Source organism: Salmo trutta, chromosome 33 (assembly GCF_901001165.1).
Source record: "Salmo trutta chromosome 33, fSalTru1.1, whole genome shotgun sequence".
Taxonomy (NCBI): Eukaryota; Metazoa; Chordata; class Actinopteri; order Salmoniformes; family Salmonidae; genus Salmo; species Salmo trutta.
The window spans coordinates 24,339,297-24,351,418 of NC_042989.1; the positions used below are offsets into that span (position 1 = coordinate 24,339,297).

The window sequence follows — 12,122 nt, forward strand, 5'->3', positions numbered from 1 at the left end:
CTTTGCCAAAGTTGTAAAAAAAATGGCGTTGTTCAGAAGGAATGCAAGGGCGAATGGAGTTATTGCACACGCGCACTTCGCAGAGTAGGCGTTCCCTAACGGAAATATGCAAAGAAATGCTAAAACGCGCCAATAGGATCTCACTAGCTCGTGCTTGGCTATGCCCACCTCCTTGCTTGTTCTTCCCACTGTGATTAACTTGCTCCCATTGGAAACGACAGGCTCTGATCTGTCTTGAGTTAGTAATACAAATATTTGCTGATACTGTAGGCAACATTCTCTCTCAATCAACTGTAGGCCTATGTATATTTTACACAAATTATTTATTTGAATTTCAGCCCAACTTATTGCTAGATTTATGAAACCCTAATATGTATTTCAGAATGATTGAATTATATAGGCCTATATCTGTTCATTAACACACAGTAGGCCTACCAGTTAGCCTACTACCATAATAAATAACCTGAAAGCAAATGACAAAACAACAGAATGAGCAAATTAAGAGATTTATTCCATTTATGATCAAAAGTACACTGCAATTTTGTTCATTACTCACAAATATATTTCTAATTAGTTGTCAATTAAAAATAAGGCTTCAATTCTGAATTTATTTGGTACCCATTTGTACCCAAAATCACACTGACTGTAAAGAAATATGGAGATGTTTGAAAATGTACTGAAGTTGAGTTGTAAAGGCAGGCCTTTTGTAAACATTGTGGATTTTCTATTTCTTCTGATAGTTGTCCCTATATCTCTCACTGCTCCTGTGTCATTTCACTGTTCCCTCTATATTACCCTAACGCAGCAAGCCAGGAAGGAAGTCACTGTGCCCTCTATACTACCCTAATACAGCAGGCAAGGAGGAACATTTCCTATTAGCACTAACTTTGCTGATAACTTCTTTATTAAGGAAAAATGTACTTACTATGACTGTGATATGTGGTTGTCTCCCCTAGCTATGTTAAGATGAATGCACTAACTGTAAATCGCTCTGGATAAGACTGTCTGCTAAATGACATACTGTAAATGTAAAATGTAAATGAAACTCCTTGAGATACTGGAAACTGAAGGTAGGGTTATGACTAACTATATGTAAAATAATTTGCCTGAAGCCTATTTCCCCCAGACGTTTAAGGCCTATGTTAAAACTGCTATGATATTAAAATTCTCTATCACATTTAAAACAACAGAAACTGAAGACAGTCACAACAGAAGAGAATGGTTGACAGTATGGTTCCCTGAAAAGAGTAAAGCTGCTATTATGAGAGTGTGTGCTTGTTGCCTGTTACTTGTGTGTGTGTGTGTGTGTGTGTGTGTGTGTGTGTGTGTGTGTGTGTGTGTGTGTGTGTGTGTGTGTGTGTGTGTGTGTGTGTGTGTGTGTGTGTGTGTTTGTGTCAGTGTCCACTGTTGTGGAAAGTTGAGTGGTTCTGACTGAAGATGACAGGTTTGAAAATAGTCCCTGGTTTATTGGTGTAATATTATCCTGATTTACAGAAGAGTCCTGGTTTGGAGATGATGCTAAGGAAAGAGGGTCTGTTGTGATAGGCACACCCAGGCTGAAGCGGACTTAAGGGAATAGTGATTGGTAGATCACTCTCTGTGGGCGGGACCTGCTAGCTGACTGGCAGTCCGGCGTTGGTCCTCTTGTCACGGATGGAGCTCAGCATGTCTGAGACGAGCTCCTCAAGCCCATATGTCGACTTCCAGCCCCAATCTCTCCGTGCGTTGGAGTCATCAAACCTCACCGGCCAGCTGTCCGCTGCACATCAGGGGACAATCGAGTTTTACATATCACAACTTAATAAGACTGTATGATGACATCATTCATGGCTGGTGACCGTGTGAAAAACGAACATGCAAGGCTTCCAATATTTAATAGTACTAGAAAAATACAATTTATTTATATCTACTCTATACACTATGAAGGAGAAAACTTTCCATATACTTCTGCTATGGCTTATTTCAAATCACACATCTTGAAGTTCAATAACACTACACAGATCGTCAGACACACACCATTAGGCTGAACAATGAACATACCAATTGTCTGGCGGACAGAGTCAGGGTTATAGGTGACCTTAAGGTGGGGCAGGTGCTTGCGGATTTCCGTGGCCACTTCCTCAGGGGTGAAGCTCATGGCATCGATGTTGTATGTGCGCAGCGACAGCTGGCATTCCGGGGCCTGCATGAACTCCACAGTCGCACGGTGGCAGTCACCAACATGCATCATCGGCAGACGTGTGTCAGCGCGTAAATAGCACTCGTGGTGACCCGTGCTGAGGGCATCATGAAAAATCTGGACAGCATAGTCTATGGGAGGGCAAAAATGTACATAGAATGTATTGGAATATATCCCTATAATGGTGACATTAATACTTTAATAAATTATTAAATGATAAATATGGGTTACCTGTTGTTCCTCCCCCAGGCTGTGTGTTAGCTGAGATGACGCCAGGATAGCGTAGGCAGCGGAAGTCCAGTCCATACTTGTGATGAAGATACTAACAGAGAGAGATTTAACACAATAGAAGGTACAGCAAATAACCAGCAAAAGCATATTTCTGCAGCATACTTCTCTTAATCTGCCCTATCTGCTGTGTTACTGAATTTACTTACTCTCTCTGAAAAAGATAAATGGCAAAACGATCTCACTTTTCTTTCTAGATTCCTCTGTCTATAAGAGAGGACCGGCAGGTTGTGTGTGTGTGTGTGGATGCGTGCAGGAGTGTGCATTAGACAGCGATGTGGTTGCATTATGACTGCATCTACAACTGTTTGTGTGTGCATGTACAGTATGTATGTATGTATGTTTGTTTGTTTGTTTGTTTGTGTGAACATAACAGGTCACACCTCCCCCATCAGTTCGCCATGCACTTTGGACACCCCATAAATGGTGTGAGGCCTCTGGACACACAGGTCAGGTGCAGGGTCACGGGGAGAAGAAGGGCCAAAGGCTCCGATGGTGCTGGGGACAAAGAGACGTAAACAGCTCTCCAGAGCCAGGTCCAGCACATTATGAAGCCCTAGAAAGTACAGCAAAGAGAGAATCTTTAGACAAAAACATACAAAACATACAAAAAGGGTGGTGCCCTGGATACTGTGATAGCTTTTGTGTGTGATCCTGGAGCTGACCTGTGATATTGATCTTGCGAGCCAGGGCCACATTGGCCTCTCCCACAACACTGAGTAGAGCGCTGTAATGCACCAGCCAGGTGATGCGGTTATTCACCACCAACTCTCTGAGGTTCTTATAGTCCAACACATCAGCATACACAAATGGGCCTGAGGGAGAAGAGAGACAAAGAGTTTGATAAGACTTAAGACTTAAATAGCATTAGCTATTTTGTCAAGGTGCTCACTAACGGAGAACAAACTGTATAAAAATAAAGAAAGTTGTACACTATATTTTCTCCCAAAAATGTAATGGGTAAACCAAAATTTCAGGTTTACCCATTGTTGGGTGTATATATGTAGTGTACAACTTTCTTTATTGTTAATACAGTTTTATACAGTTTATTCTCCGTATTTTGAGCTGACATGCTTAGGAAACCTAAGGTAGGAGACATGTTCTTTTATGCAGAAAATAAGAGGATTTGATAAGCACAGTATGGAGATGTGCATGGTATAGAGATTAAGAGAGAATTGTTGATCAGTCCAACAAAGAAAACGTACCACTTCTGCACACTTCTGGTGGAGGCTTCTTGATATCCGATAGGATAACGTTTTCTGTTCCGTACTGTTTCCTACACATTGATATTCAATTAATATCTGCAATTTCAGTTAATTCCTAAATTTACTGAATTTAACTGGAGTGAACCCCAGAATCCAAACTATCTATTTGTAGATGTTAAATGAGAATTCTACAGTCTGGGGAAGATTCAGGCTATCAACATCTCTTAGCCTTTGAAGAAAAGATTGCTCTTTAGTTTTTTCTCACCTCAGGATTTCTGCAAGCCCCACACCTAACTGTCCAAGGCCACCTTTCCACGAAGAGAAAATAAATAATACAATGCAGAATTAATAAGAATTCATAAAACAACACATAATCTCAATTGTTAATTTGTATTTGCTCAAAATCGAGAATACATGGGTGAAAATCTGTTTCTTGTATAGAATATCAGAAAAAAATGGTCTGGATGTTTTTTCATATTCTGCTCCAACCAGGCTGTGACCTTTTTTTGTTTTCACCAAAGCTTTATGTAGCCTACAGACAAAAACTGGCCTCAAGCTATTATTCTGCCAGTGGTCACTCGCTGGGGCCTTTTTGTCCCTAGCACAGTCTGCTCACAGCCTATTGTAGTGAGGGAAAATAGGATTGCCACTTACTAAACAGTGAACACAAATCTAAAGGACAAAAACTAGATTGACAACATGCCATTGCTGTTGTTAAAACATCTAAACAAATGTTTATATTTTCATAAACAAATCAAATCAAATGTATTTATAAAGCCATTTTTACATCAGCAGATGTCACAAAGTACTTATACAGAAACCCAGGCTAAAACCCCAAACAGCAAGCAATGCAGATGTAGAAGCACGGTGGCTAGGAAAAACTCCCTAGAAAGGCAGGAACCTAGGAAGAAACCTAGAGAGGAACCAGGATCTGAGGGGTGGCCAGTCCTCTTCTGGCTGTGTCGGTTGGAGATTATAAACATATATATAAAGCATATACAGCCTATGGTCCATAAAGTGCTATTTGAGATTTTTACAAATACAATTTAAAAAATGGTTTAACCTGTGATGAGAATTCGTGGGTTCTCCGCAGGAGGTAGGTCAATGGAATCTTGACTGTTCCATCGGCTGATCTTTCGGGGCGACCAACTAAAACTCCGGAATGACAAACTACGCGCCCAGCTGCGACAGCCATGGCACAACGAGCCGAATAGCGCTACAGCGGAGGGCACACAGACCCGCATACCCGATAGCATGTCGAGCTGCTGCCCCTGAGGAAAAAGTTCGATCAAAGACAAGAGGCTATGTTATCTATTTCATCCGTCAAATCAATCTTTCTCAGTAGGAAATTACACCACGTAGGTCATAGACACTATTAATTCTACGGATTTATGTAAATTGACCATGTTAGGCTTAGGCCAATAGGTTAGTTAAGTAACATTGTTGTTTAATTTAAAACATCAACTTTATAGTGTTCGTATTGACTGGAACACCACGCGTTATGTATCAGAAGAATTCATAGAAAACAACATTTTACCTGTGTGCTGACAAAAACCTGGAATCTGTCTCAGTTGATCGTGCCAACCACTTGTTGACCAAAATGAAGCTTTTACAGATCGCACAAGCGCATCCCACACTAGGCTAATAAACTAATTGATGTAAATTGCGCTGATAAAACGTTTTTCGTGGTATTTAACTCTTAGAATTAAAAGATTAGGCTACCCTCCGATTGGTCACTGAATAAGCGCACCGAGCATCCATTGGGTAACTAAATGGCTGAAGAAAGTCATGCTGGGATACGTGGTTTTCCTCGTTATGATGTAAGAACGCGAGAGGTCACGACTCAATTGTAAATTACTACAATATCCAGCCTGCTACGCTATAGGGCCAACATGTGGGCAAACATGCTGACTACCTGTTTGTATTGTTGCAATGTTGAACAGGGCTGCAGTGTAGAGGCTTACGTCAGAGTCAGAGGGGATTAAAAAAAGCACATCACATTAGTCCCAGGATACTTGGGGTGGATCATCACAATACAAATGTTGGCAAGAAATAAGCTATGAGATAAATTAAATTCCTTTTAATAAAACGTTTGCATATTGAGTACCTTGACATGTATCAAATTATTCCAAAAATTGCTAAAATGTAAAGTGTTTGTAGGTCAAAAATAAAAATAAAAATAGATTATAAAAAATAAATATGGACTTACAGTGAAAACGCTATAAAAAAGGTAGATCCAAAATATATGCATGTAACCATGAGAGAAAAGTATTTAACAGTGAGGAACTTTCACAGTATGCGATGCAATTTGATATTCTTTGGGATGGATGAATACCCATCTAATTCATGTCCATAGGAGAATACTTTTCTCACAATAAAAGTATATATTTGTTCTCTTCCTCAACAGTCAATCAACCAGGATGAGTGTCACTGTGTGTTCCATCAGTCCAGTGTGTCACTGTATTTTTCGAGCCCACTTTATCAGTGTTTTCAACTTGCCCCACGGCACTCAATGACAAGGTTCCGCAACTCCTCCTGAGCCTTCTCTAGGTGCACAGCATGTTGGGTCCAACGCAGGAACAGACCTGATACACATCCAGACAGAGGAATCTTGGTAGTAAATAATGTATTTATTTACATGATCTACCATTTCATTGCTTATTACTCATCAATTAAGAAATTGCCTTATTTGATACTCTTAATGTAATAACTATTCAAATTCAACATTTAGCATACTATATGTCAGAGGGCTGCAGTAAGGGAGAGCCGACTCAGATCTGCCTGTGTTACTGTGGCAACTGTAACTCACCTCTCCAGAGCTGCAGGGACTGTGGCTGAACGGAGGGCCAGATGGCCAGCTCAGTGGGCTCATACAGGGGGTTAGAGTAACGCTCCCTCTCACTGGGCTTCAGGAGGAACTGGAACAGACAGTGGGTTCTCTCCTTCACCCCTGCAGCACACCTGATGAGAGCGAAAGAAAGAGGGAGAGAGAGATGAAGAGTAACTGGAAAGGTACAGACAGATGGACAGACGGATGTGGATTTAGTGTGGATACACTAACATCTTGGACAATGACTGTGGATATAAGGACAGTCTGGACAACGCATGAATGTCTCACCTCTCCTGGTCACTGTTGCAGAGGAATGTGCCATAGTCTGAGGCGTAGACCTCCATGGCCAGCCGCAGCAGCAGAGACTCAGAGAAGCCCATGGCCAGAGGGAACTGTCGGGCCAGCTGCCACACACAGTCCAGCAGCAGCACGAACACTGGAGCCTCCAGCCTCAGACGGGCGTGGGAGTAGGCTGAGTGGGCACAGCGCTGCTGGAACGGGTGACCTGCCTGTGGAAAGGGAGTACACACACACACATCAACAGATCAAAAAACACACACTCTGAGATAAAAACACACACACAGCTTCAGCTAGTATAGCTAGTTAGCCATTGAATGTACACAGGACTAATGTACACATTACCAGCTCTCAATCTACAGTATATGAGGGTTTGAAAATAGTTGTGACATAAGAGGTAGCGTGTGACTATTTTAGGGGTCTCACCAGTAGCCACTCCCTCTCTAGGAGGCCCAGGAAGCCGGCCAGTGTGCGTGTGTTGGGGTCCAGGATGAGCTGGGCCAAAGAGCTCACCAGAAGGGTGGTGTCTGTGCCCTCTGAGCCATGGACTAGAACAGAGTGGCCATCCCTGGCCAGAGCACCATAGAGGGTTACATAACATAGAACAATGTTACACGTAAACAGGATATTACACAATACAGGAAACAAAACAGCACATCAGCAATACAAAGCAAAACAACACTCATTATGACTCAGTGTAACACTATGCAGCACAGTGTTAAAATCAAATTTTCAAGGATTCTTTCAGAATGTAATGCGATCGGCATTTGATAGTGAGGTATTCCAGATCCGGAGAACAAAATGACTTGAGTTCCTGTAAGTTACCACAATCACACCACTGGTAGTTAATCATGAAACATACACAAGAGCCTTTCTTTTTCCCGGAGAGTTCTTTCTTCCTGTCCGCACGAGAACCCCGCTGGCTGTATGGACGGGGACAGTATATCCGGAGAGAGAGATGATTCCGTGAAACAGAGTATGTTACAAGTCCCCGATGTCTCTCTGGAAGGAGATCCTTGCCCTGAGCATGTTTATTGTCCAGGGATTGAACATTAGTGAGTAATATACTCGGAAGCGGTGGATGGTATGCACATCTCCTGAGTCGGACTAAAAGCCCACTCCGTATTCCTCTTCTCATTCGGGCGGCGTCTTACATGATGATGTATGATTATTTTGTAATTTTATTTATTTAACTAGGCAAGTCAGTTAAGAACAAATTCTTATTTACAATGACGGCCTAGGAACAGTGGGTTAACTGCCTTGTTCAGGGGCAAAACGACAGCTTTTTACCTTGTCAGCTCGGGTATTCGATGTACCAACCTTTCGGCTACTGGCCCAAAGCTCTAACCACTAGGCTACCTGCCGCCCCATTCTGAAAACATTACATTTAGGGTTATGAGAGTAGAGTGCAAATCTACCTCTCCACACACTCTGCCAGTAGGCCTGCTGTGGCCAGGGCAGTGTGGACGTGAGAGAGCCATTTGGAGTTCTCCAGCTTGCTGAGCCAGCGATCCACACTGTGGGAGTGATCCCCACAAGCCTCCACCAATTTTATCAGACTTTCCTGAAGCACCTTCCCCCTGGAGACACACACACACACAAATATAACTATTCAGTCAACAGGCATAGAGCTACAAAAAAGGTTTGGTTAAAGCAGAAACACCCTGGCAACTCAGACATACGTAGCCACAAACAAATGAAAAAAACTCACACACACACACACAACAGGCAAACACACAGACAGACACCTTTCCAGTTGACGGTGCAGTCTCTTCCAGCAACTGTAGCTAGATTTAGATTCAAACCCGCCCCCTGTCATCCTGGCCTGCTGAGCCTGTTGGTTGGAGCGGGTGTCAATGATGTAACCCAGCCCAGAGCCATCAATCACCGCCTGGAGGAGGAGTTCATCCTCTCTGCAGCGCTTCCTATTGGCTCCTGTCAGGGGTTGGCTGCTGCGCATGATGACCTGGGAAACACAATTTTGCTATTTGATAAAGAAGGGCTCCCGAGTGGCGCAGCGTTCTAAGGCACTGCATCTCAGTGCTAGAGGCGGCACTACAGACCCTGGTTTGATCCCGGGCTGTATCACAACCGGCCGTGATCGGGAGTCCCTTAAGGCGGTGCACAATTGGCCCAGCGTCGTCTGGGTTAGGGGAGGGTTTGGCTGGGGTAGGCCATCATTGTAAAATAAGAATTTGTTCTTAACTGACTTGCCTAGTTAAATAAATAAAACATTATTTTTTTTAAACCATCTAATGTCAAACAACATTAATTACTGTACATTGTAGTGACATAAAAGTATTTGTGTGTGTGAATAACTGCATATGTGTGGATCCATGCGTATCTCACCATGCCATTTTTCCTGTGGTAATAACAGAGGACAGGGAAGCGGCCCCCTTGTCTGAACTTGGCCACCTTCACCAATGTCTCATCGTCTATGGAGTGAGGGACAATAACAGCAGGGGGGTAGGAGGGACACACAGAGTAGTCCTTGTTCACATGACTCAGTCTCCACCTGTCCTGCTGCAGAGAAGGAGATACGATAGGAAGACACAACAACACAGATCAATAGGTACATACTGTTCACTGTTAAAAATAAGAGTGATTTGACGTTCTACAGTATAAAGAACCTTTTTGAGGGCCATATATGAAGCGAGCCATTGAACCCTTTTTGGTTTTAAATAGTATGATTTATTTTAACAGTGCCTACACCCACTATCTTGATTCTAATAGGGTCTCTTAACATAGCGATCCCCAGGCTATGTGTTTTAGAACTAGAGTAAATTCCCCATGACAAGGGTTCCACAGGAAGCTGACTATATAGATGAGCATGGATTCATGTCGTTTCTCACATGTATTGTTTACACAGTCATAATGCAGTAAGTGGAACCACATGTAATCGGCTGCAGGGCTGGTATTGTGGCCTCAGCAGGATTCATTTATCTGAATCTTGACCCCTCCGTTTGGTCTCCCCAGTGAAAAACCCATCAGCGTTACAGTTCTTGACACACACCGGTGCGCCTGGCACCTTCTACCATACTCCGTTCAAATGCACTTAAATCTTTTGTCTTTCCCATTCACCCTCTTGAATGGCACACATACACAATCCATGTCTGAATTGTCTCAAGGCTTAAAAATGATTCTTTAACTCATCTCCTCCCCTTCATCTACACTGATTGAAGTGGATTTAATAAGTGGCATCAATAACGGATCATAGCTTTCATCTGGATTCACCTGGTCAGTCTGTCATGGATGTTTTGTATAGTCTTAATGTTTGTGATGATTGGCTCTGATTGTTGCATTTACTCTAAAACGACTGGACATCTGTGTGTGGGTGTTTGTGCTGCACTCACTAGCTCCTCCATTTGAGCGTAGTTCTGTTCAGGCGATGAGAGGCCCCACTGGTCCTGCAGACTGAGTGTAAGCGGTCTGTAGAAGAATGGATACATATCGGACACAATGTCCAGAGAAGAGAGATGCTACAGAGAGAGAGGGAGAGAGAGGGAGAGCGGGGAGGGGGGGGGGGCAAAAAGTTTACGACTAGTCAAAACAAAAAGCAAAACACTAATTGTAATGTTGTTAAACATGTATGAATGTAATACTAGTTTTTACATGCTGGGTATGTATGTACAGCCTGTGTGTATTCTACCACCCTGCTACTGTACCTCAATGGAACGGGCAATGTTCAGGCACTCCTCCATGCCTGGAATGTCCAGCTGCAGAACACACAGGTCCTTACACTTGAGGGTGATTGTTCCAGAGGACCCGGAAGGCCTTCATATGAAATACACACACATCATTATAGGGCTTCTGTCTAACCCCACATATTACCCTCAACACTCCCTCTCAGGGTTCCATGATCTAGGCTGCCTCCCCTCCAAAAAAAAGCATTCAAAAAAGCAAGTCCAACCCAACCAGCTGGTGGGAGTGGAGATTCTCTCAGAGAAAGGATGAGGCCCGCATTTCCCCTCCATATCAACTCTTTGTCTGCACTACACCTCCAAATGAACTGTCTGAACCAGATTCATAACTGCAGTAAATGAGCACTGAAATTCCTGCATTTGGTTCTTCGCAGTTCATGACACAAAGCATATGGAGAGGTTTCAGTGATGGCATGTGAGACAGAGCTTGAGCTTAGGTGGGATTGGTTATTATTCCTGCAGCATCAGAATCCTGTTATTTTCGCACAGTGCTGCACAGGACATGGATAGCAGCACACTGCATAATGCACAAACACACAAACTCACACGCAAGGTGTCACACTTATGTCAAACCTTTGACTCTGGCCTGTACTAGAGAAGAGGCTGGAATAGCCCAACAGGTTTTCCACACTGGGCATGGTGAGAGAGAGACAGCGAGAAGGATGGAGGGAGAGAGACAGCAAGATGGGTTAGTGAGACATGTTTATCAACAGGCTACACAGGCACCCTGACCCAACACTGATGTAGGCTGGGAAAATGTTAACGTGTTAAACACTTTATTAGTAACTATTAGTTTCCCCAATGTGACAATTGGCTGTCAGCACATTGAAATATGGGGTTCAGGCAATATGGCAGCAGTTCTGTATAAGGCTATATGGTCCATCATTACACCTTTGAATATGACATTTAAATACTTTAGTGGAAAAAGCGGTCACCTATTGCCCTCACCCCACTTACCTTTTCTCTATGGCATCGATGTTTCTGAGAAGTAACAAGACCAGCCGCGAGCTGTCTCCATCTCTGTTAGAGAAGAGCAGGTGGTGGCCAGTGACGCATAACGTTCCTTGCATCGGTGGATGAAACGGCCGTCTCAGAACGACATCTTCAACGTTCGCGGTCTTTATGTGCTCTGAAAACTCCATCGCATCAGCGCAAGATGACAAGAAGCGCACGGAGATCCAAGTCGCGCGCGCCAGAAAAAGTCTTCGCAGCTTATTTCCTCTTCTGAAACTTGTTTAGGCTACTTATCTGAATTATTGAAATTATACCACTTATTCTTGTCCCATGGAAAAGGGGCGTGACACGGTCCAAATGTAGCTAGGCGAAGGGTTTGTTTGAAGATAATAACCTCTTCATAGCAGTTGTTTCCTTTCGTTTTCTCATTAACCCACCCTGCCTGTGGGGACACCTCTTTAAGCCATACTTGGCTGCTTTACAACCAGCCCTTAAAATGTGAAAACATCTTGTGGTTACAAAAGAAGGAAGTGAGCGTTTCCTGGAAGCAGTGGTGAAAGAACACAAAGTCAAAGATCCTATCTATAGAGGGGCAATTCATTTCAAAATGCCTATTAGTGTGTAGCCTAATATTGGGTTTGCATTTTGTTGATAATCTTGCCTAAAAA

At 43.1% G+C, this 12,122-nt stretch overlaps 2 protein-coding genes across 6 annotated transcripts; both read right to left on the reverse strand.

Moving 5' to 3' along the window:
- Window positions 1–490: 490 nt before the first annotated feature.
- On the reverse strand, window positions 491–5,601 carry LOC115172718 (L-threonine 3-dehydrogenase, mitochondrial). The gene is made up of 9 exons (XM_029730421.1): window positions 5,210–5,601; window positions 4,736–4,943; window positions 3,938–3,980; window positions 3,673–3,743; window positions 3,133–3,282; window positions 2,851–3,023; window positions 2,411–2,501; window positions 2,041–2,310; window positions 491–1,759 (listed from the first exon to the last, which is right to left on the reverse strand). Exons 2-9 carry the CDS (start codon window positions 4,926–4,928, stop codon window positions 1,614–1,616), a joined length of 1,137 nt encoding a protein of 378 aa, XP_029586281.1. The 5' UTR covers window positions 4,929–4,943; window positions 5,210–5,601; the 3' UTR covers window positions 491–1,613.
- A 137-nt stretch (window positions 5,602–5,738) lies between these two features.
- On the reverse strand, window positions 5,739–12,089 carry zgc:154055 (PH-GRAM_MTMR9 and Myotub-related domain-containing protein). Of its 5 annotated transcripts, none has more exons than XM_029730417.1 (11): window positions 11,458–12,089; window positions 11,047–11,130; window positions 10,465–10,573; window positions 10,153–10,278; window positions 9,149–9,319; window positions 8,548–8,765; window positions 8,218–8,379; window positions 7,226–7,367; window positions 6,791–7,011; window positions 6,482–6,633; window positions 5,739–6,257 (listed from the first exon to the last, which is right to left on the reverse strand). In XM_029730417.1, the coding sequence occupies exons 1-11, from the start codon at window positions 11,640–11,642 to the stop codon at window positions 6,163–6,165; spliced, it is 1,665 nt and encodes a 554-aa protein (XP_029586277.1). In that variant the 5' UTR covers window positions 11,643–12,089; the 3' UTR covers window positions 5,739–6,162. The 5 variants fall into 5 exon arrangements, with proteins under 5 accessions (XP_029586277.1, XP_029586278.1, XP_029586276.1 ...); XM_029730418.1 differs by having other exon boundaries at window positions 9,149–9,322; window positions 11,074–11,130; window positions 11,458–12,088; XM_029730416.1 differs by having other exon boundaries at window positions 9,149–9,322; window positions 11,458–12,088.
- Window positions 12,090–12,122: the final 33 nt, after the last annotated feature.

Excerpts from the sequence above, each read along its gene's own strand:
- LOC115172718 (XM_029730421.1), bottom strand. The coding sequence starts at position 4,928 with ATGCTATCGGGTATGCGGGTCTGTGTGCCCTCCGCTGTAGCGCTATTC. Across the intron at positions 3,981-4,735 it reads CCCACGAATTCTCATCACAG|GTGGCCTTGGACAGTTAGGT; the intron begins GTTAAACCATTT and ends CTTCGTGGAAAG. Across the intron at positions 1,760-2,040 it reads CTCTGTCCGCCAGACAATTG|CGGACAGCTGGCCGGTGAGG; the intron begins GTATGTTCATTG and ends CCTGATGTGCAG.
- zgc:154055 (XM_029730416.1), bottom strand. The coding sequence starts at position 11,642 with ATGGAGTTTTCAGAGCACATAAAGACCGCGAACGTTGAAGATGTCGTT. Across the intron at positions 8,766-9,148 it reads ACCACAGGAAAAATGGCATG|GTCATCATGCGCAGCAGCCA; the intron begins GTGAGATACGCA and ends TGTGTTTCCCAG. Across the intron at positions 6,258-6,481 it reads GTCCCTGCAGCTCTGGAGAG|GTCTGTTCCTGCGTTGGACC; the intron begins GTGAGTTACAGT and ends GATGTGTATCAG.